Raw genomic sequence first — 22,855 nt, forward strand, 5'->3', positions numbered from 1 at the left:
TGTTATGTATATATTAACCCACAGTGTTTGTTTTCGCTGTGAGTTAGTTTGAGAGGGAGGAGCTCACATTCTTATAGGGTAGGAGGATCTAGGATTGTCAGGGGGGGGAGTTTCCGCGTTGTGACGTCAATTAGCGGGGAAGATCCAACTCGCCAGCTTGGCGCTGACTTTTTTCAAAATGTGGAATAACAAGGGAGGGAGGAAACAGACCTTTTTCAAATTTAGCCCACTGAATGAGGCTAAAGGGATGTATATCACTGTAGCAAAACCATTATTAAGTGATTTTTTCATAATACCGCCCCTTTAAGCTGCTGCTCTCAGAGCTCTCCTTAATTTACAAAAATTAAGGAGATTTAACTACAGGGTGGATATCTGTCACTTATTGCTTGGATATCATCGCTGTCGTCATTTATACATGACATGGGAAATTATAATTTTTTCCTGCCTAAAATCTGCGGCGTACTTACTTCCTGAGGGTAACTAAAAGGAGTTTAACCCCCCTGTAAATGTAGGGGGGAGTATTCATTTCTGATTTGTATTTGTTGATTAAACTATGAATAAAGTTGATGATAGTTTTAGTGAACAATTTTGCTTTAGTTCAGCTTCTGTCAAATAAAAAAAAATCGTTTTTGATAAACAGCTATGATGAAATAAGTGGATTAATGTGACATGATGTGATATTTTACATAATATCCCATAAGCATCTCACTCATATCTGTGAAGCATTAAACTAATAGACTGGGCTCCGCAAACGTACCTGAGGCAGCCAGTTGTGTTGTTGAAGATGTCTCTCTCAGATGGGCTCAGTGGGATGTTCTTACTTAAAGGCATCAACACTCTCTTTGTCAGTGCTGGTAAAGCTTCCACGGCCAGCTTCTCTTTCAGGTTATCTCGAGAGGACAGATTCCACAGGATACCTGAAGGCAGACGCATCTCTTGTTTCTGCTCTCAAACATGAAATAAATCCGATACATTGGTTCTCATTTATTAATCGTCTGTACGTTCAGATCTGAGCATACGATGTGTGTCCGACCAAATTCACGCAAGCTACGGCATTTATCAATTGTGAAGTGAGCGTACGCTACGATCAGATCTCACATCATGTCTGACCTTGTGTAGGATAATCTGAGTGTGTGGATTTGTGGTTCAGCAGCAAAATCTAACTGAGACTGAAAATAACAAACCTCAGCTATCATTTAAACATAAGCAGGACAGGATCCATGGCAGATCTAAATAGATTATTAAAACATTTGTCTTTGATTTTTTAAAGCCCACGTCAAGACCGATACCACTTGTTTGGTTTTCCAATGCTGTGCGTTACATGTATTGATTGAATAAACTTTTATCCGAAAGCATCACCATGATGGTGATGAGGAGGTGGGTTAAAAACAAGGTGAGCAATTATGATTGGCTAAGGCCACGTCATGTTTCATGGTAGCCAATCAGAGCCAGTGTTTTTACACATGTGCCAGCAAGAGGAGGCAGGTTAAAACCAAGGTGAGCAATTATGATTGGCTAAGGCGACGTGCCAGCACACGCGCACGCGCGCACACACCACTACAGATTTGATGAAGCAGCAGAGATGGTGAGCGTGGAGCAGTCTGATGAAAAGTTGACATTTTTAAGGTGACGATACAAACACTACTTTAAATTAATTGTGGTCAAAGGTAAGAACGTGCATGTGAAGTGTACATTATATCCAGGAGTGAAGACTTTGTCGACATCCGTTGTAAGCAACTCTAATTTAATGAAGCACCTCACAACACACGCATCTAAAAAAATCTGAATTCTTTGACATATAGCAACTTTTTTTTTTTTTAACAGTAACGCAAATAGTTACTTTCCTTGGTAATGAGTTACTGTTATTATAGAGTAATTTAGTTACTAACACAGTTACTTTTTGGAACAAGTAGTGAGTAACTATAACTAATTACTTTTTTAAAGTAACTTTCCCAACACTGATTATAGGTGAATATGGCTGAAGGCATAATAAACACAGACAAGGGACAACATTTAGTGCTTTTTAAAAGCATATAAATCATTAATTTCTTTTAATGTGATATTTATTTGAATAAAGCGTGCTGATTGAGGACTATATAAACGTAATTTCTGTGTGTGTCTCCAGGATCTCTGCTGTGAAGCTGTTCTCAGCGCACACAGGGGGGCAGACGTCACCTGCTCAGTAGCTGATCTTCTTCCACAGAGCAATTAAATGTGCTTCTTTAAAGCTGCAATATGTAGAATCGTAAGGCACTCCACACTCCCTCCTCCCCTTCTGAAAAACTCACCGGTCTTCTTGGGAACGCTTGCGTGCACGTGCATAACTGTGGAACTCTTTGCGATTCTTTTCTTCATAGAGACTGGTAACAAATGCTGGGACTTTATCTTGTGTTATTGGAGAGTTTTCTGATGTCTTATTAGAGACATGAATTGAAAGCATGTCTCTCTCTGCATCACTCTCTGCTGTGAGGACAGTAAGAGGCTGACAGCCGCTCCTCCGCCTCCTAATCCCAGCTGATCAGAGCAGACTCCACACTGCAAATTAAATGGGTCTGTTCTTTGTTTCCAACAAAGTTTCTTATAATTTTAAAGCTATTTATTCCATCTGTTCTCACTCTCTCTGTCTGACTCAGGGCAGACAGAGCACGGACTGAAAGCAGATCGCTCGCAGTCCGCCGCACACCAAGGAACCTCCGCGGACAGCGTTCCCCCTGAACACATTTGTGCCTTTATTCTGTTGCTTCTCCACCTCTGTCTTCCTTTTTCCTCTTGCTTTGACTTGCCATTGCTATGCCAAAAGTCACCTCAGAGACTTCAGCTAGAATATAGAGCCATGGGGCTGTCCCTTCTCTCAGGTCAGAAACGTGCATCAAAAAAAAAACAAAAAAGATTTACATATTGCAGCTTTAATTCCAGTTTTCACGCATTCAAAAAGCACATCTTTGTTTTGCTTCACCTCAGATGTGAAGACGCCGATTTTCGTCTTTTCTTCTTTTGACCTGAGTGGGCGGGGCCTCCGAAACAGGAGGGCGTAACAAGTTAATAACAATCAACTTCATGCCGTCACATTTATCAACACCCGATCATTTGTACATTGAGATTGGTCAGATACGGACCAAATGTGCACTCAGATTAGCACCTGTTTTCATGCAAGGGTTGATAAATAAGGGCCATTGTGTGTATCTTATGATACATTTAGAAACATGAACATTACTCAAAGCAAAAAGCTTCACTACCTGTAACAGACTTTTGTAGCTCTTCATCGTGATTGCTAAGCAGGCTTACGAGAGGTATTAATCCACCCGCGTCAATCAGTGCTGCTTTGTTTGCAGCATTCTCATAGATGAGGTTCCTCGTGGCAGCAGCTGCAAATTGTTGCACTTCCTGGTTGTCGGCGGACAAGAGATTCACTAGAGCTGGAACTCCTTGGAGAGCTCGGACCTAAACGACAACACAGAAAGGAAAAATGAGCGTTCTGGATTACATCCCATCAAGTCTCTACAGTCACTACAGACACAGACATAAGAAGAAGATCCATAGAAAGTGCCTATATTCCACATTAGCAGGGGTGGAAAGTAACAAATTACATTTACTCTCGTTACTGTAATTGAATAGCTTTTTTGTGTACTTCTACTTGTTTGAGTACTTTTTAAAATCTGTAATTTTACTTTTACTTAAGTAAATTTTGTTTCAAGTAACAATACTTCACGACATTTAAAATAGATTCCGTTGCAGAGTAAAATAAATCCCGCACATAGACGGGAGTCTGCAACATTTGATGATTCACGTGACGTCACTCACATTGCTGCATCGCGACAAAGCGAGAGCGTTAAATTCTGATGGAGAGCAGGAAACTTGAGAATCTGAAATCATCAAAATGCTCATGTTTTGTGGAGTTTACGGCTGCTCCAATCGTTCTAATCGAGAAAAGGAAAAGAGATTTTAAAGAATACTGAAGGTTGTCATTCACAAAGGTGAGAAACGTAAAAAGGTCACAGGACAACACCATAAAAAGTGGATTTTAAACCTACGTCTGCGGTCGGGAGGAGCAGAATCTGCTGATGCACATGTCTGTAGCAATCACTTCATCAGAGGTTTGTTCACGAGATAACTTTGTTTTAGTGGCTGTGTTTATATAGCACTAGGTTGTCGTTAAATGCTCATTTACTATTATTTACCTTCTTTCTTTCACCCCTGCTGCACACTGTGCACATAAAGCTGAACACCCTAATACTAGTTCACTACATGTCATAAACTACTATTCAGTAGTCGTATATACTGTATGTACGCGACAAACAAACCTCATGTATCCTTGACTGTCAGGCTAAGGTCGTTAAGATGTTTTGCAAGTTTGTTTACATAATAGCTGTTACTGCTGTGGAGGTTGTGGACCCACCCGCCCAGAAGTGCGCAGATTTTGGTGCGGGGGGGTTTGAGTGCGACTCAGACTGGAGTGTTTTTGCTCCCCGAAGTCTTCTTAATGCCCCCCCATTTAATACTGCCTGGCGCTGACTCTGGTCTCCTGTGCGCCTCGTCCTCCAGCAGTGCCAGATAAGCCACTGTGCATCTTTATGCATTGTGTGCGCATTTATTTTTATAACAGCTACAGGTGTTGTAGCCAATTGATCAGCACTTTTGCACAATGATCATGTAATTTTAATTACAATTATTATTATTATTATAAAACTGTATTTGTAAGCGCGTGCAAGTCACCCATGGGCGTCAGTATAATTTTTTCCTCCTTCAGCTCATTCCTCCTACAATATTTCATAGACTTTATATAACATACTGTACCCATTTCTTGCTTTCAGAGGTGATTTACTGAAAGCTCTGACACATTGGATGTATTGACACAAGCACCTCAACGAATTGACATCCTTGACATTTATTTTATTTTATTTATTCAGGTTAGCCATAGCTTGTTCTCATGCACGTTATTTTGAAATGGTGTTCTCTAATAAATTATAATAATAAAAAAAGAACCTAGTTTGATCTGTATACACATCTTTTTATTTTTTTTATTACATGGGAGAGATAAGTAACGTTTACTCTGAGTACATTTTAAGTGAGCTACTTTTTACTTTTCCTCAAGTAGATTTTTACACCGGTAACTTTACTTTTACTTTAAGTAAAATTTAATCAAAGTAACAGTACTTTTACTTAAGTAGATTTTTTCTGTACTCTTTCCACCCCTGCACATTAGTTTAACACAGGTGCAAAACTTACAATCAGACATAAAAGGGTATTTGACGTAAGGACAGCCTTACATTAAACTAGTAGCATGTGATTAAAAAAAACAGGCTCATTGAGTCCCGCCTGCTGCCTTTGGCAGATTGCCAGAATGCACTGCGACCGAGCAAAAAGAACCAATCAGAGTCAGGATTGTGTTTGATAGACTGTCTGACAGCTGTTGCTCACAGCCTCCGCCTTGGCCAAAACACAGCAATGCTCATAGCATGGTAATTGTTACACTAGAACTCTGTAGTGCATGCGTTGTTTGTTCTTGTGCACGCTGCTCTCACTGCAGCCTCCGTGTGCTGCTGTGAGTTTACTGTATTGTTACGGTGCTGCTGCTGCTGCTGCTCATAGATTGGTGTGTGCACACTGACTGAAAGAGAGAGAGAGAGAGAGAAGTGCTGCAGTAATATCCTTTAAAAGTGCATGTTATATTACTGTGATGTTGCAGTTAGGCCAACGTTAGCTTATTAGTTTCTCTGGGAGAGGGACATTGGAGGCAGAGCAAGAGAGCAACGGAGAAGGAGGGGGAGGGAGGGATCTCCAAGTTGCGGACTGCACCTTTAAGAGGGCAATTTTCAAAAATGACATATTTAGCATCTAGTTTAATCCAGTGGCAGCTAGCCAAAAGAGGGAGCTAGGGCGCTGCCCCACCACTCACCACGTTGGTTTGAGTAAGACATGAAAAAATGATAAAAATTAATAATTAATTAAAATTACTACCAAACAAATGTATATCTGTATTTAGATAATCAGAATAAATATTATATAGATAATGATTATGTGTAAAGTTGTTTCGTTGATCTGATTGTCTAATTGGTGACGTGTTTCCTCCTTGGGGCGCAAAACTCTTTACTGTCCACTCTTGTTAAAAGTTGGACATGTGCAGAAACTCCTCTTCAATAAGAGTCAATGGAGTGACTCTGGGCACAGTTTACATGTGCCCAGAGACACTCTGTGGCTGTGCAGAGTTGAATGCAGCCGGATTGTTTACAAAACACCCCCGTCCCGCCATGAGAGGGGCTGACGTCACAGTCATCTGTCATAAAGTGGCTTTGACAGGTGAAGCCGTGGGACGTTAGAAGGAGAAGCAAAATGAAGAAAGAGAAATTTAATAATTCTGCATTCCCTGCCGACCCAGCATAAATAAAGACAGGTAGGACCCATTTAAAGCACTTTTCAGAGAACAAACTAGGAAAAAACTAAATTTGATCATTTCATATCTTGAATATGTCCATATTTTGCAAACTAGGTCTTAAATTATATTTTGTCAGGTCTTAAATTACTTGTTAAACTAACTTTTAAAAAAAATAGGGAAAATCTGAAAAACATAATAAAAACAACAAATTAAATTTCAAGAATTATAATAACCCTGACACACACACACTCATTCTATTGCATATACCACAGTTTCTCAAATTGGGGTACGTGTAACCCAAGGGGTACGCAATGGCACTCCAGGGGGTACGAGAAAGAGAGAGAGAGAGAGAGAGAGAGAGAAGGAAAATAACAAAGCAATTAAAAATAAAGAGTTTTATAATTTTACTTTTAGTTCAAAATGATAAGAATAGTAAATATTACCAGTAATTCACAAAATGACAACAAAAACACCAAATAAGAGAAAATTATAGCATTTTATGTGGTTTTATGTGACTCTTTATTGTAGTAGTATTTTTAGTGGCATTGACTGATTGATTGTTGGTCGTTTGTTTTTATTGTGAAATGTCTTTTTAAATGTTGACTACACTTTGAGCTCCTTGCACATTTTTTTCCATTGTGGTTTTCACACTGCAAATGGCTAATAAACTGAACTGAACTTATTATTATCATGATTTCAGTTAGAATACATTAAATGTGTTCCCAGTATTCCTGCTTGGGTAATCACTGCTGCTATTGTCAGTGTGTTGTGGGAGCTGTGTGTGTGATTAGGCTTCCTCCTGTTTTTCACAGGTGTACTTGATTCCCTTATTATCCTTCCTGTATATTTAGAACAGTGGTGGGTGATATTATCAGCACACCTATATTATAGGCCGATATTTGCCATAAAATGTAATATCAATCGACATCACCTATCATTACATATCATTTTTTAAAAAAAAAAACGATATGTGCTGGTGTTTCGCCTCAAGCTTTGTATTATTAAATAATTTGTTTATGATGTTACAGTGCTCTCTAGTGGTGGAAAAGAATATTGGCTGTGTTCGAAATTGTATACTAACGTACTATACACTCAATGAGTATATACTGTCTACTATATACTATTAGTATGGTTAGGATAATGAGCGTTCCTACTTAACTATACTTCCAAGTTTCCCAAGATGCATTTTAAACCTACAATGACAAAAACCTGAAGCACACTGAGACTAATTACCTCTAATTCTCCACCTTTGAAAACTTCTTCTTCTTCTGAAAACATTTTAAGTGAGAAAGTGACCAAGCAGAATATCAACATTTGGTCATTTGATCCACAAAACTCACAGAAACACAATTAATTCCGACATTTCAGAGATTTTGAGAGACCCGCCATTGTGTCAGTAGCACAATGGCGGTTAACTTCAAAACAAGAGCCCTATTAACAAAAGCATTAAGAACTAGTGGAAGACAAGAAGAGATGCTTTTATTTTGAAAAGGGGATGATTTATTTTTAGCCTAAAGCCGGTCCCAGGACCATTTTAAATTCTGCCCACAATGCATCATGGGGAGGTTGAGTATGATAAGTATGCACCCTTGTTCTCATATAGTATCCATCCGGGTATTTCTCGCTTACTTAACATTTTCCATACTATCTAATGTGAACGCACTACATACTAATTTTGACATCAGACTTAGTAGGAACAAAATGTTAGCATGCAATTTTGAACATAGCTATTGTTTGGGTTTTCCGCCCTGACCATTTAATAAGGTTCATTTTCCGTCAAAACCAGAAGTCCCAGAGCATAATCCCCCACGCAGTTCATCCCACTAGAAATGGTTTGTACAGCGTTGATGATGGGTTTTAGTCATTTTATGGGATAATATAAATTGTTGTTCCCTGTTTTGTACATATTTAACTAGCTCACAGCCAATGGCTAAGCTAATGCTAACTCACTAGCTATGTTGATTTAGGGTTGTCAACCGTCTTATAAAATATAGTATTGTTTGTCTTATATTAGAGCAGAAAAGTACCCATCTTATATTGAACTGATATAAGACACACTTTGTCCAATGTATCTGTATGAATTAACAAAAGGCCGTAAAAGAAATCTATGCGTTTTATCGTTGGTCATCTTTGTTGCAAACATTTGTTGTTTTTTATATTTAAATTGACTTTTTTTTATTTGAATCCACTACTGCCTCCTCCAATCCCTGCATTTTGGTCCTCTAACACCAAACCTCATTAAAGAAAATACACTCAAAATAAAAAAAAACTCAAACTAAAGTAATTACTTACGGAGCCCCAGACATGACATAGTGAAGAAAAACATTTATAAATACTAATTTGTGGTCACGAAATAGTATTTTGTAGCCGCAATTTTTTTTCTATTTTTTTACCATGTAATGTCTGGGGCTCTGTAATTACTAAATACAAAATAAATAAACAATTCCTCAATGTGTGTAGCTAAAATGCCTTGTTACTAGTGCCTAAGACAGAGATGAGTTGATCCTTCTGACAACAATAAACTAAATGATAGAAATGAGAATGGCTACCTAATAACATGATAAAGTAAATTTGACGAAAGGCTAAATAGGTATACACATTGAAAAAAAGTGGAAAGCATAGATCCAAAGGAGACCTCTGCTTAGAAAGACACTAAATCACTACTGAATGTACGGGAGCACCTCAAAACAAGAACACACAGCGGACACTTTGAACGTTACTTTAATAACAAGACTCCCCATTGTTCACTCACACAGCTGTGAGGGGGTGAGATTCATCCTCTTACAGCTGTGCTTGCTTCTGTACAACCCGCCGCTCTGTTTATTTTTAGGTTATCTTCATGCCGCTCATTTACGTTTATCACATTTAAAGCCTTCTATCTGTTCCTTCATCTGTTGATTTGTCTTTCTTTTTTTTTTTAATTAATTCTTTATTGGGTTTAATTTTAGAAACAAAATTATTTAGGACAACAAGAACAACAAGGCAAGGGGAGAACCCATCTCACGTCACAACCACATACGTATGCACAATTTTGCATGTTGAACCCGTATTTATGTGGAGAAAGTAAAAAATAAAAATAAAATAAATAAATAAAATAATATACATATACATACATACAACAGTATTGAACAATACCAATTTAAAGGATTTAAAATATGGGCTAATAACCTCTGTTTTTACACACCAATTTTTTAAGGATTACTTAATGTTATATAAAGTCAGGTCTGAAAGTTGACACGTGGATAAGCCATCTTGACCAGCTCTCCTCAAATATGTCAAATTGATTTTTTAGTTTAAATGTGATTCTTTCCATTGTGTATTTATTGTAGAGCTAATCAATCCACTCATATATGGTTGGTGCATCTTTCTTAAGCCATTTTCTAGTCAAGGACTTCTTACATGCCACTAACAACACCCTTAACATGTATTTATCACTCTTGGCACAGTTGATATGTTCTAAATCACATAGGTACACCATTTTAAAATTAAAAGGAAATGTTCTCTTAAAAACTGCCTCCAGGACACTTTGCCAAAATGGAGCCACAGAGGGACAGCTCCAGAAAATATGAAAGTGATTTTTCACAGTCTCTCCACACAATCTCCAGTGTTGATTTGTCGTTCATCTGTTTATTCCACACACACACCTACTGTACCTCATTTTTGGCGTCATTGCTGTGGTAACATTGGTGCTGTATGTAAGCTGCTCCCACCACTTGAAGGGCTGACTCTGCCTCTGATAGGTAACTAACGGCTGTAACCATGTCCAAACCCTGGATCCTGCACGCACACACACAACACACACACACACAAGAACAATGCTTTTACTTCTTTTTTTTAGCTTGACTTCATCTGAGTATCTATCTTACTCTCGCAGTGGGTCAAAGCTGTGGATGGAAGCCCCTTCCAAAACATCCACTCCTTTCCCAACACTCCTGAGGCTGCGGAGGGAGGCTGCCCGTTGCAAAGGGGTGGACGGGCAAATCTGTATGGTGTTGCCAGCCCTGGACATCTGCTGTTGCCACTGTGTTCTCCATGTGTCCCCCGTAGCAGAGTAACCCCTGCCGTTCCCCAGCCACCCATCTTGGCCCAGGGTGGAGCTCTGCTGCTGGCCGTGCTGCTGCTGTCTGTTGGTGATGCGACTGATGGTGCGGTGGGACGGGCCTTTGTAGGTGTAGTGCTGAGGGATTTCCTCCTGAGGAAAGCAGCCTCGCTCCTGGGCCAGGATCCCACTGAGGCTGCGCCGTAGGCTGCCACCTGACACCCCAACAGCCTCTGAGCATGCTGGCACAGGCAGAGGAAGCACATCCTGCTCTCCGGACAGGGACTTGGAGCGCCTGCTTCTGCTCTGTGTCTGAGAGGTGCTTTGGACCGTATTGGTTTCTTTACTGGTCACCCTCGACCTGGTTTCCACAGCTGAGCGTGAGGAGAAGCCTGAGGTGTAGAGGGGTACTGTGGGGACCTGAGAAGTGGGAGAAGTTAGTGATAACGAACATTTAGGGGACACCAAAAATAACAAACACATTCATAACCTTTTATTTACTCTAATGTACTAAACATATGTATTAGCACATGGGTCAATGAATACTCTGTCCACTGCATTTCTTTTAGTTAAAAAAGGTTTAAATGCATAAAAAGACACAGTTCGGATCTTTGGTTTCAGCCCTCCGAAAAAGCTAGTCAGGCATCACACAGATTTCACAACTCGTGTTTGTCCTTGTTGGTTCTTACTCAAACTTTATTGACCATAGTTCACAGTAGCAGTAGACCACAGTAGATCACAGGTTATAAACCAATGGATGATGTCTTTCTGATGGGTGTTTGGTTTTTGTCTGTCTGGTTCAGGTCGAGCTGACTGCTGGGACCTCCTTCTGCTTCAAAACTGACTGTCAGTGCTTTTATACCGGCGTTTGGAACAATAGACGTCACCGAGGTTTCACATCACAGCTCTTGTTCTATCTTACGCTCAGTCGCCATGACTCCCAGTCGACATCAGTTCTCCCATTTTACCTTTGATTAATAATTAACATTATTAATTATTAACTTTCTGGACCTGTTCATTCTTAAAGTGACCTCGAGCCGAACAACTCCCACTTGGCCGACTGATCGAAGTTCCAGGGAGGCCACAATAAACAAACAACAGTTCCTTAACTCACTGGGATTCCGAGCTTGGCGCCCAACTTGTACAGGCGTTCACAATGAACCAGAAGTGCCTTCTGGGGGTCTTTGTGGTCATTCTTGGCCTCAAGTACAAGCTAACTAAGGCGGTAGGCCCCACCACCTTTCCTCCTACAGAGTGTAGGTTTGCCCTTGAATCACTCAGTTGCCTCCCAGGGTTACCCTCTAAGTAACCAATCACAGAGTTCTTGGAGTTCTCCTGTTGGTCTTCAGCAGAAACCAGTGCCACCAATCTCCAAACACCTCTCCATGACGGTGGTGGTGGGCATGTTGGCATTCCTTTGTCGAGCCCTGGCAATGAGAGGAACGGGAATAGCCGAGCAGGTCCCTACGTCCCTGTCTTAAACCCCGTCCTCTCAGAGCCTTCTGGGTAGCTCTCAGCCTGCGCCATGGGTAGCCTTTGACATCAGTCATGTCTCTCTTTCCAGGGTCCAATGTCAGCCGGCGCACACCAGCCCTCACTCTCGTCGAGCCGGGGGGTCGACGAGAGTGACCCTTTGTTAAGCTCTTTAGGAGTTGCTCCCTTTGTAATGATGTCTGCTATATCGGGACTGCCCTCAACCCACCTCGAGTCTTCTGGATCTCACCAATGCGGTTGGCAAGGAAGTTCTGGTAGCCATAACTGTCCTTGCGGATTGCCCTCTTCGGTCTTGCAGGTATAGCAATGCCAATGGAGCCATAGATTCCAGCATTCTGGCTCAACGGTACCCAATGGGTCAAAGGGTTTAACAGCCCATACGCTTTTTTGCTTCAGCCTACTCGTTTTGATGAATTCATGTTGGGTGTGGGATACATATGTATGTGTATATACGTATATATGCAAATGTGTGTATCCATAAAATGAAGAGTCCGTCCTTAAGACTGCTCTACTGTAAAGTGTCTTGAGATACCATTGGTTATGATTTGGCGCTATACAAATAAAAGAATGAAAAAAAAAAAAGATTGATGTATAATGATGTATCTTGTGTTTTGTAAAAAATATGAATGTAAATTGCTTAAACAACCTAAACTAAAGTGTCAAAATAGCATGACTGCTGTTTTAAAAGAAAATTTTTAAAATTACTCTAAATCTAGTTAAAATTAATTCCTGCCCTATTTTAGTTTTATTATAGTCCTATGTAAGATTTCAAAGCAAACCTTGCACAATGATGCCCATTTTGTGAAATATCATGCAGTGAAAATACGTTTACGTCATTGACCCACTGTATATGATACCTCCCATTAATCACCGGCAGGACATTGCTCATACTGTAGCTTCCTGGCTTGGCTTTGTTGGGGGAAGTTTTATTTTGTAAAGCAAAGCCACTCTAGATTCAGGCTGTATTTACAGAAAAGCGTGGGAGTATCTGAGGTCATCTCTGTGTGGGTGCTTATCTTGTTTTTCTTAGTACAAATTGGAGAAACTTGCCTTAAAATTTTGCTCTAAATTGCATCACTCTCTAAAGTGTAGTTTAGTTCTTGGTATATTTGTTCAGCTAAATTCAAAGCACTTAAAAAAAAAAAACAATTAAGATTAAGAATGATGAATTACATCAGTGCACAAGAGCATTGTATTAAAAATAAATAATGATAATTATTTATACATAAGACAAAGGAATGTGAATCTATAAAATGGAGAAGTCTGTGTTACTCACAGCTATGACACGGGTTGGTGTGTGAATCATGGATCGGGAGCTGAATCCAAGGCTGTGGCTGAGAGTCTTTACCTCAGTCGGGTTGTACTCTGTAAAAAACAAACTGTGTAAGTGTCTTTGACTTTCATTTTCATTTATTTATTTATATGAATTAGGACATTACATATTAATCAATGAGTCAGAAAACAGCGTCAGATAAATATGCCGGAGTTAGAACACTAGCTAAATTTAATCCATTGTCCTAAGGCTGGTAAACACGATATAATATAGTACAGTTGAAGAATAAAATTTAAAGGGACAGTATTATGAAAACTTCACTTTATAATGGTTTTGCTACAGTGATATACATTATTTTAGCCTCATTCAGAGGGCCATAGTTCAAAAAGTTATGTTTCCTCCCTCCCTTGTTATTCCACATTTTTTAAAAAGTCAGCTCCAAATGGGCGAGTTGGATTTTTCTAGCGTTGTGACATCACAACGCAGAAACTCCTCTTCCTGACAATCCTGGCTCCTCCTACCCTACATAAGAATGTGAGCTCCTCCTCTAAAACTACCTCACAGGTAAAACCAACACTGCAAAAGCAATTTTCCCCTGGGATTAATAAAGGAATTCTGATTCTGATGCAGTTTAATATAGAATATACATTATACTTTATTGTCATATATGTAAAACTACATACACAAAATGTATTCTCTGCATTTAACCCCTCTCTGAGGAGAAGTGGGCAGCAACGGTGTAGCGCCCAGGGCGCAGTTAGGGTTAATATACTGACTGATCAACATCCCACAGTGATGGACCAGTGAGATTAGAACCAGTGAACCTACGATTACAAGCCTGCTCCCTTAACCACTACTCCCTTTATCCACAGAAAATATATTTACGTTCAGTATATAGATTATTCAGTATATAGATAATCTGAAGCGCAGTGTGAGCGCTCACAATCAGTTTCACTTTTAGTAGCCATTATATCGCCTCGTTACGCCTTTGACATGAGGTGAGCTGACTGACTCTGCTGCTGATGTGATAAACACACCGTGGAGCAGCGTTTGTCAAACTCACAATCACAATAGCCGCTTAAATAGCCATGTTTCGAGTTTGGGAGAATAAACCTCATATACTATGTTGTTGTGGTTCTTAGAACAAATGGAAATGGGTGAAAAATTGCATAATACTGGACCTTTAAGATACAGTTAAGCAACAATGCACAATGAGACAAACATTAAACTGACTGACAACAGAAAACATGATACCTCATACACTATTTACAATTAAAAAAAAACAACAGTCAGGAGACAAAAGAGCCCAAGAAAAAAACTACATTATAATCAATGGGTGCATGACTGCTTTGTTTTCAACCTATTTTTTAGAACTGCTTTGAAGGTTGGGTATTTGCCACAGTTTCTGATGTTTTCTAGATGTGTATACCATAAGTGTAATCCACCTTTGTACTACACAGTCTCCTCTAGTAAAGGCTCTGGTTCTTATTCCAGTGTTAGTTTTTTGTAACATATAAACTTCACCAGAGTGATGTACATTTACTGTATAGAGCTAGTACCGTAAATGGTCACCAAGGCTACCAAAAATAATCCTTGCAGAATGCATGTTTTGAACATTCATTTAGGTTCTTCATGGTTATTTCCTCTGACCTGATTCAGAGTCACTGCCTGTTTATTTTAGGTAGATAAACCCCTGTTTCTTTGTTAAATCCCGAACAAAGGGAGAAGGAGGAAGTGTTGCTTAAGGCGGTTGGTTCTGAGAAAAACAACACACACCGCCCAGTCCAGCAGGAAAGGGGGAGGAAATGCTGCTGGAATAGAACCTGGGCCACATGCCTGAACATAAGGATCACTACATCACAGGTCACAGAAGGTATGCTACACACAACCACTGCAGGACCACAAAACACACACAGCAACCAATAGCAGTTGCATTACAACACAACTGGGACATGAAAATGCTTCAACATGTGATAACTAAGGTGTGCGAGTCTCAAACAGTACATTAAAATGTTTTTATAGCAATATATTGTGAACCAAAATGAATCAACCTTAATCCTAGGATGACTATTTCCTGATTATGGGTGTGACTTCCTGTTGGATAATCACATAAAAGTAGTTAGAAATTAGTTTTTGATGATCGAACAAAATAGTCAAGAGTCAACACACTAAACCTAAACTTTTGCTTTTAGCATTTTTTTTATAACATGAGATCTGGGTTTATTTTTGCTAGAGATTTATTATCAAAAGCAGACTTTAAGATAAGATAAACCATTGGAAAATAACCTATATTTGCATGAAAAAAGGCATCAAGACAAACTAAAATGTCTTTAACAGCCTCCATTCCAACTGCTCCTACTGCAATCAGTAACTATTAATCATTTCTACAGTAGCACTGGCAGGAAAATGTTAGGTCAGTTTTCATAACTTGAACAGTAATTTAAGCATAAGCTATTGTTTCCTTGTAATTTTTTTTTTTATCATTATTTTATTCCATCGTCAACATCCCTTCTTCTCACACATGAAGTTGTCACTTTCTGACTCCATCAGGCCTTGTCCTGTCTTTGTCTCCATGCATCGGAGCAAGCTCTATTGGTTTGGATGTTATTGTCGTTTTCCATGTTGTTCCCTTATCTTTTCTTCCCCTGTTGTGTGAAATGTAACGCTACCTTAGGAATATGCTCCTGAACCATTCTGAGTACATGCCCCAACTATATCAGACAACACTTACACTGTCACATTTTGGTCTTCTTGTACAGCTCTGCGTTTGACATTTTCTCTGCCCAGATTATACCACATATTCATCTCGAGCTGTTGTAATGAAAGACATCCAGTCTCTTCTATCAATGTTCGTGACCCTCGGCATACTAAACCATAAAGTAAGACAGATTTTAATGTAGATAAAGAATCTTATTATATTCTTAGGCTGTACTTCCAGATGGGCCGAAGTTTAGCTAAGTCATTTTAGGAATTTCCAAGTGATGTCTTGGCTGGTTCTATCACCACTGCCACTCAGACTTCCTTTGTAGGTAAAATCCTAAAGTGGCTGGTCATATACTATAACAGGTCATTCTATGTTGAGTTGATGCTCAAGACTTGTGTTTTGGGGGTTTTATTGTTCAGACCAGTCTGTTTGGTAGATCTGTGCCGACTTCTTCTTTTGGAAGAAAAAACAACAATATCATCTGAAAAATCTAGGTCTTGAAGATTGGAGAACATGGTCCATTGAATGCCTCATGATTTGTATGATTTGGATTGCTGCATGATCAAGGCGATGGTAACAAAAAAAAAAGATTGGGCAAATGATAGTCTTTTCTTACACATTCTGACATGCTTCTATCAAGCATGATGCTTAGGGCTTCTGATTTTCCATGATCGAAAACAACGGACGAAAGGAAATTCACTTCCTGATGGCAATATGGTTTTTTATTTATTTATTTATTTTACTTAATTATTTTTGTTTACCCTCACGTCTATTTTTTTGGGGGGGAAAAATCAAATATAGATATGAAATCAATGAAAACATATACAGTAACCCCAACAATAGTATTAAGCATGTTTGGCACATTTTTATGATGTTTAATAGCTGTAATGACATTTGATCAGCCAATGAAACAAAACCGACTTTTGTAAACTGACGCGGAGAGGAAACAGAAAAAGGTCAACGGAATTGGGGAAATTTTGAAATGGAAATCGGAGGGTCTATATCAGTGGTTCTTAACCTTGTTGGAGATACTGAACCCTGCAAGCTTCATCAGTGCATTCACCAACCCTTTGTAATTGGGGGAAAAAAAGACTTCTTCAAAACATAAGCATATATTTTATTCGGAGACACACACTTAAGCCTGAGCAGATTTTTTTTGTTTTGGTCAAAACGCTTTAGTTTAAATTTTATCAAATAAATATATAAAATTAAAATTTTACATTATCATCATAATTTATCTTTTGATAAACTAGTTCATCATGGAAATGTATTTTGTGAAAGACATTTTTATTGTGTCTGGGCCACTGCCTGACTCAACAACCTGAGGTTTGATCGGACCCAGGTTAAGAACCACTGCTCTAGATGCTGCATTCAAAATGCTTAGTAAAACAACTTGATTAAAGAGTAACAAAGCCACTTTTTTTCTGTATTTGCGTATGAAGTCATCCTGCTGAGTTGTTGATTGATTGGTGCCTTCTGCTATGGCTGGGAGATATATCAAGTTTTCAATTTTAGAGATACAGAAAATTACAATATTGCCTATATCAAGGTATATACTGTATTTTATAGCTTATTTTGTATAAATACTAATTTTAGGAGTGGCTGCTTTTGCTACTTCTCAGAAAAACATGAAAATCACAGTTAGATAATCTGCTGAGTGCTTCTTAACCCAGACCTTCCCCTAAACAAGCCACAAAATCAAAATCGCCAAAATGAAGAGGTCAACCCAACCCCCACATCTCAGGACCCACCTGCTTCACCCCAAAATTCACCTACTTCCACCTCATCCAGCTTCTCTCCTACCCCTGCCTTCTTGGATTTAACTGCCCAGATGAACGAGCTGGTTCTGGCAGGCACAAGACTGGCACCCCACTCTTTACCCCACCACGGTCCCAACTTATCTCCTCTAAAGAACCAATCAGCACCACCCATCCCTCCTCGATGATACCAGGCCCAGGATCACTCTTCTCCTCAAGCCAGTTGTGTTCAAATTAGAGTGACACAGGTCTGATGTGTGCTGGGTCCGGACTGCAATAGCTCTATTTTTAGGAACAACCAGAAAAAGTCAGGGCCTTATGGCGTTAATGCAGCTTCTTTCATTCGTGTGGTGACAGGTAACACAGGTAAAATTGTGAAATTAAAGAAAAGCAAAAAGCTTGATAGAGATAAAAATGTGACTCCTATAACATGTCATCCAAAAAGTCCACCAGGGTCTCCAGTACTATATCTATCACTGAACCCAGATGACTATGGTCCCATTGAGGTGTTGTGTGACTGCTTAGAAAAAGTAAACTGCTGGATGAATGAAAACTTCCTTCAACTAAACCATGACAAGATGGAGGTGATTGTCTTTGGTAACAAGGAAAAGAGGACTGCTGTCAGCAAGTATCTTGAGTCTCGGTCTTTAAAAGCTAAAGACCAAGTCAAAAACCTTGGTGTTCTGATTGACTCAGATCTTACATTCAGCAGTCAGATCAAATCTATCACAAAAACAGCTTCTACCACCTAAAGAACATCTCCAGAGTGAAAGGTTTAATGACTCAGAAAGATCAGGAGAAACTGGTCCATGCTTTTATCTCCAGCAGACTGGACTATTGTAAAGATCTTCTGACAGGAATCCCCCAAAAGAGCATCAAACAGCTACAGCTGGTTCAGAACGCTGCAGCTCAGGTCTTAACCAGAACAAAGAGGTCAGAACACATTAGTCCAGTTTTAAAGTCTTTACACTGGCTCCCAGTCAGCCTCAGAATAGACTTTAAAGTTCTGCTGCTGGTGTATAAATCTGTGAATGGGTTTGGACCAGAATACATCAGTGACATGTTAGTCAGATATGAACCCAGCAGGTCTCTAAGATCTACGGACACAGGTCAGATAGTGGAGACCAGAGCTCACAGTAAACATGGTGATGCATTTAGAAGTGGAACAAATTATCAGCAGAGCTGAAGTCAGCATCTAATGTGAACATTTGTAAATCAAAGTTAAAGGCACTTTTTTTCTCTATTACATATGATTGAGAGAGGGATTTATGGTCATGTTGTTGATGTAATGTGTTTGTTGATGATTTGAATTGATTTTACTGATGATTTTAAATGTTTTTATTGATTTTAAACAATTGAATGTTTTATCATGTAAAGCACATTGAGTTTCCTTCTGTATGAAATGCACTATACAAATAAATTGGCCTTGCCTTGCCTTGCTACAGAACTTACTCACACATGCTGTCCATCACAGGAGAAAAAGTCAACAGTGGCACATATTGTACACCTGTTTGTTAATAAATCAGCCTGTGTGGCAAATTTAACCCAGAATCGTCTTTCTGCAAAGACTAGAATTAAAATGATTGAGATTTATATCGTATATCACCATTTTGAGAAAAAATATAGAGATATGAGTTTTGGTCCATATTGCTCAGGGGTCTGCAGCCTGTGGCTTTGGAGCCTCATGTGGCTCTTTGACTTTTTTGAAATGGCTCCTTGTAGCTTTAAAAATATTGAAATAAAGAATTGTTATGTTCTTACAGAGGGTATTAATGATCAATGACATTGACACCAAATAAAATCATAATCTAACAATTTGTTAAAAATAAATCACATTGTGCAATAACTCAGTCACTTTCCTACTTCACCTCCTGCAACATCTACAGATCATCAATTTTTCTTGCACCTGTGGTTAACCTTGATTTTTAAATCCCTGGTAAGAAAACTAAATCAACTAAAAGACTATTCTGGAAGAAAAAACACATTTCAATTGTGGGGACGATTCATTTAATTGCCAAAGTGTCAGCTAAATATGCATGCTTGATATGTGGCAAGAAATTAGCAATTAGCATATGTTGACCTACATGTGTTATCAAATTCAAGTTATTTTTTGTAGCCCTTCAAATACATTAACCCTTTACAATTTTTTTCGGCTCTGGAAGGACTTTAATCCAGGTGAGATTAGGCAAAATGGCTCCTTTGAGAGTAAAGTTTGCAGACCACCAGCCCTAGCTTCTACCATCATGATCGACCGGTGTTAGCCCTGCCCCTCCTATAAAAACCTGCTACTAGACTCCTCAATCTGTGGTGAGTAGGTTGGATTGAGGGAATTGTGAATAACTAGATGTATTGAGTAGGTAGTTAGCATAGCATAGCTTGTTCTTTGGAGATTCTACAGACTGGCTGTGTCTTAACTACAGGAGCCCCGCCCATAATTAGGGTATTTTGGTAATTTGGCATTTTGACCGAGTCAAATTCCTCGTGTGTACAACATACACTTGGCGAATAAAGATGATTCTGATTCTGATTCTGATTTTTGAAGACGCATGTCAGCCAAAGCCTCTGAGTTTAGTCACTATGAGGAAATATTTGGTGCGTTTGAGTATCAAACACTTAACATTTCAAATACATTCTGGTAATGAATGTTTTTATTTAGAATGTTGATATAGAAAAATATTTTCATGCACACAAATGTGTTTTTATAGCACCTTTATAAGACTAGATTGAGGATTCTTGGTTTGATTCCACTAAGTAAAGGTCAGGTTTGTATGGGGGAATGAAATTGAGAGTTATGAGCAATTCAGGTCAAATTGCTGAATAAGTTCACATTGATTTAACAAGAAATATGACACAGAGCATTACTTCCTGAAGCCTGTTTACTGCCTTATGATTACAACATAAAACCCTTCATTAGAAGAGTACTCCTTGCTCAAAGTCTTGCCTTGTAACCTACAATATCATAGATATGCAGTCAAAAGGTACATCTTTTCTTCATTTATTTCCCCAATAAATTACTTAGAAACAGGACAAATTATTAGCCACAAGTCATTAGGACAGTGTAAAAACTATGCAAAGAGAGCAGTCAAAGGGGGAAAACAGGAGCTCTATGTGAACGCAGGACCTTCTAGCGAAGGTGCATTTTGGTTTAAAGGCATATCACTGTAGTAGTTAGCTGTTTAAGACAATAACTGGAACTTAGAAGATGTTTTATGTGGAATGGAGCCTAAAGGCAGACACAGACCTTAATGATACACAACAGTGTTTCTCAAGTCTACGTCCTATCATAAACGCAGACATCTAAAAGGAAGTCACTCCTCATCATTGACACGAATCCTGCTCTGTGTAAGCAGAAAAACTAAATGAAAGAAAACAGTGAACGGGTATGACCTCAGAGTGCAAACTACACAGCAGTCAGAAATAGATCCTGACAACAAGCTGTGAAGAAGAGATTAGAAAGGAATGTTCGATACACAAAACAGACATTGCAGGATGTTTTTTGAGGACTTTGCTTAGATTTTACAACACAGCCTATGAGCTACACGAATAGGAGCTCCGAATTTCTGTGATAATAGAAAACAGACGGAACAGCCTAATAAGAAAATAGCTATATTGTTTTTTTGGTTTTTTTCAAAACAAAAATAGCAATATGACACTGAATATACTTTCACATGCATATTTTAGGAAGATATCATGCATTTACACACAATTTCTCATCGTAAATGGGTGGTCAGAGAGACAGAAATGAGACAGCAAAACATAAAATAATATGACGTAATATGAGAGGCTTTACCTCCTGAAAAGGAAACAGCTAAATGACAGAGACTCAATTTAAATCTGACAAGAACATTTACCTTACATGATTTTTTTCACTAGAGAAGTAACGATTAATCGTAAGGCAGTTAAAAATCGATTCATAGGTATCACGCTTCACATCGATTCTCTGAAAATTGAATCGCAGTACTTTTTTAAACAGCAGAGGGCACTTCATATTAATCCCTTCTCTTGTCCAGCAGTGTAGGTGGCGGCGGAATCTGCTACTACTTTCTTTCTGGCCGCCTTCTACTCTTAAACATGTTCAGAAATGATTCCTTACCCCTTTAGCATCGAAAGAATATCTGTAATATTACGTGAATATCTGTAAAAGTCACGTTTTTCTAATAGCTCTGTCTGCTAGCGCATAGCATCTCTTCTTCACTACTAGAATAACTGCATGCCAACCGACCACTGGGTTACCAGCACCATCTGCAGGTCAAAACAAATATCTGACTTAAATACATTGCAATGACTGTTTTTTTTTTGTCTACAGTCCCATTTTGTAAAATAAATAGTGAGAGAATTGTATTGTGAACCCAGTATCGTGAATCAAATCGTCTCGGGAGTTGAGTGAATCTTTACATCCCTATTTTTCACCATAAAACGGAGCAAACATCTGGACATAAAATCTCATGCAAAATCTTGCATGACCTCGTGCTTGTTTTGACACATTCCTGCTGTGTATACATATTATTAATGACAATATTTGACTCCATTATCTGTATTAGCATGTTTGGAACAATTTTGGGAAGTTCAACAGCCTGTAAAGACATCTAATTAAATGAAACGGAGATGACACAGAAATGGGTAAACTATGAGATAATTTTGAAACACACCATGACACTCAGGGCTCTTTTACTTGCCCGCTTGACACTTAGCACCTAAAAGCTGAAATTGTTACACCTAACCTAACTTTTTGACCAGTTTGTCGATCCTGTTTTTGTCAATGTAAAGGATCAACAAACTGATCAAAAAGGCTAGCTCAGTGATTGGCTGCACCCCAGACTCTATTGAGGTCACCTATGAAAGGAGGATCAGAACGAAATTGAAAACTCTGTTAAACTTTGAAGGCCATCCTCTTCACATCACTTTTAATGGACTAAGAAGTTATTTTACTGAGTGTCTTGTGATGCCTGAATGTTCAACCAAATGGCTAAGAAGGTCTTTTATTCCAGCAGCAGTCCATTAATTTAATGAACATCTGTGAATTGTTGCTACGTCTGTTCTGTGGAAGCTCTAAATCATGTCAATGGCATTTGTATTTGAATGTACTTTTTGGATTATATGCGTAAACTGTGCAACTTGGTGGCGAATTTCCCCATTGGGGATTAATAAAGTGTATTTAATCTAATTTAATCTAATCTAATCTAATTTGCCCAACATGACCAGTCAAACAAGAGGC

At 38.9% G+C, this 22,855-nt stretch overlaps 1 protein-coding gene across 1 annotated transcript in view; it reads right to left on the minus strand.

Annotated features, from left to right (window-relative positions):
- The window catches only part of LOC114479785 (plakophilin-3-like), a 46,783-nt gene that overhangs the window by 11,987 nt on the left and 11,941 nt on the right, over positions 1-22,855 (minus strand). Inside the window, exons 2-6 of the mRNA XM_028473643.1 lie at positions 13,183-13,271; positions 10,240-10,832; positions 10,027-10,150; positions 3,237-3,441; positions 758-917 (exon numbers count right to left, since the gene is read on the minus strand). Of these exons, the coding sequence (XP_028329444.1) occupies positions 758-917; positions 3,237-3,441; positions 10,027-10,150; positions 10,240-10,832; positions 13,183-13,271 (1,171 nt within the window). The remainder of the gene's footprint in view (positions 1-757; positions 918-3,236; positions 3,442-10,026; positions 10,151-10,239; positions 10,833-13,182; positions 13,272-22,855) is intronic.

The sequence above is a fragment of the Gouania willdenowi genome, chromosome 3 (assembly GCF_900634775.1).
Source record: "Gouania willdenowi chromosome 3, fGouWil2.1, whole genome shotgun sequence".
Classification (NCBI taxonomy): Eukaryota; Metazoa; Chordata; class Actinopteri; order Blenniiformes; family Gobiesocidae; genus Gouania; species Gouania willdenowi.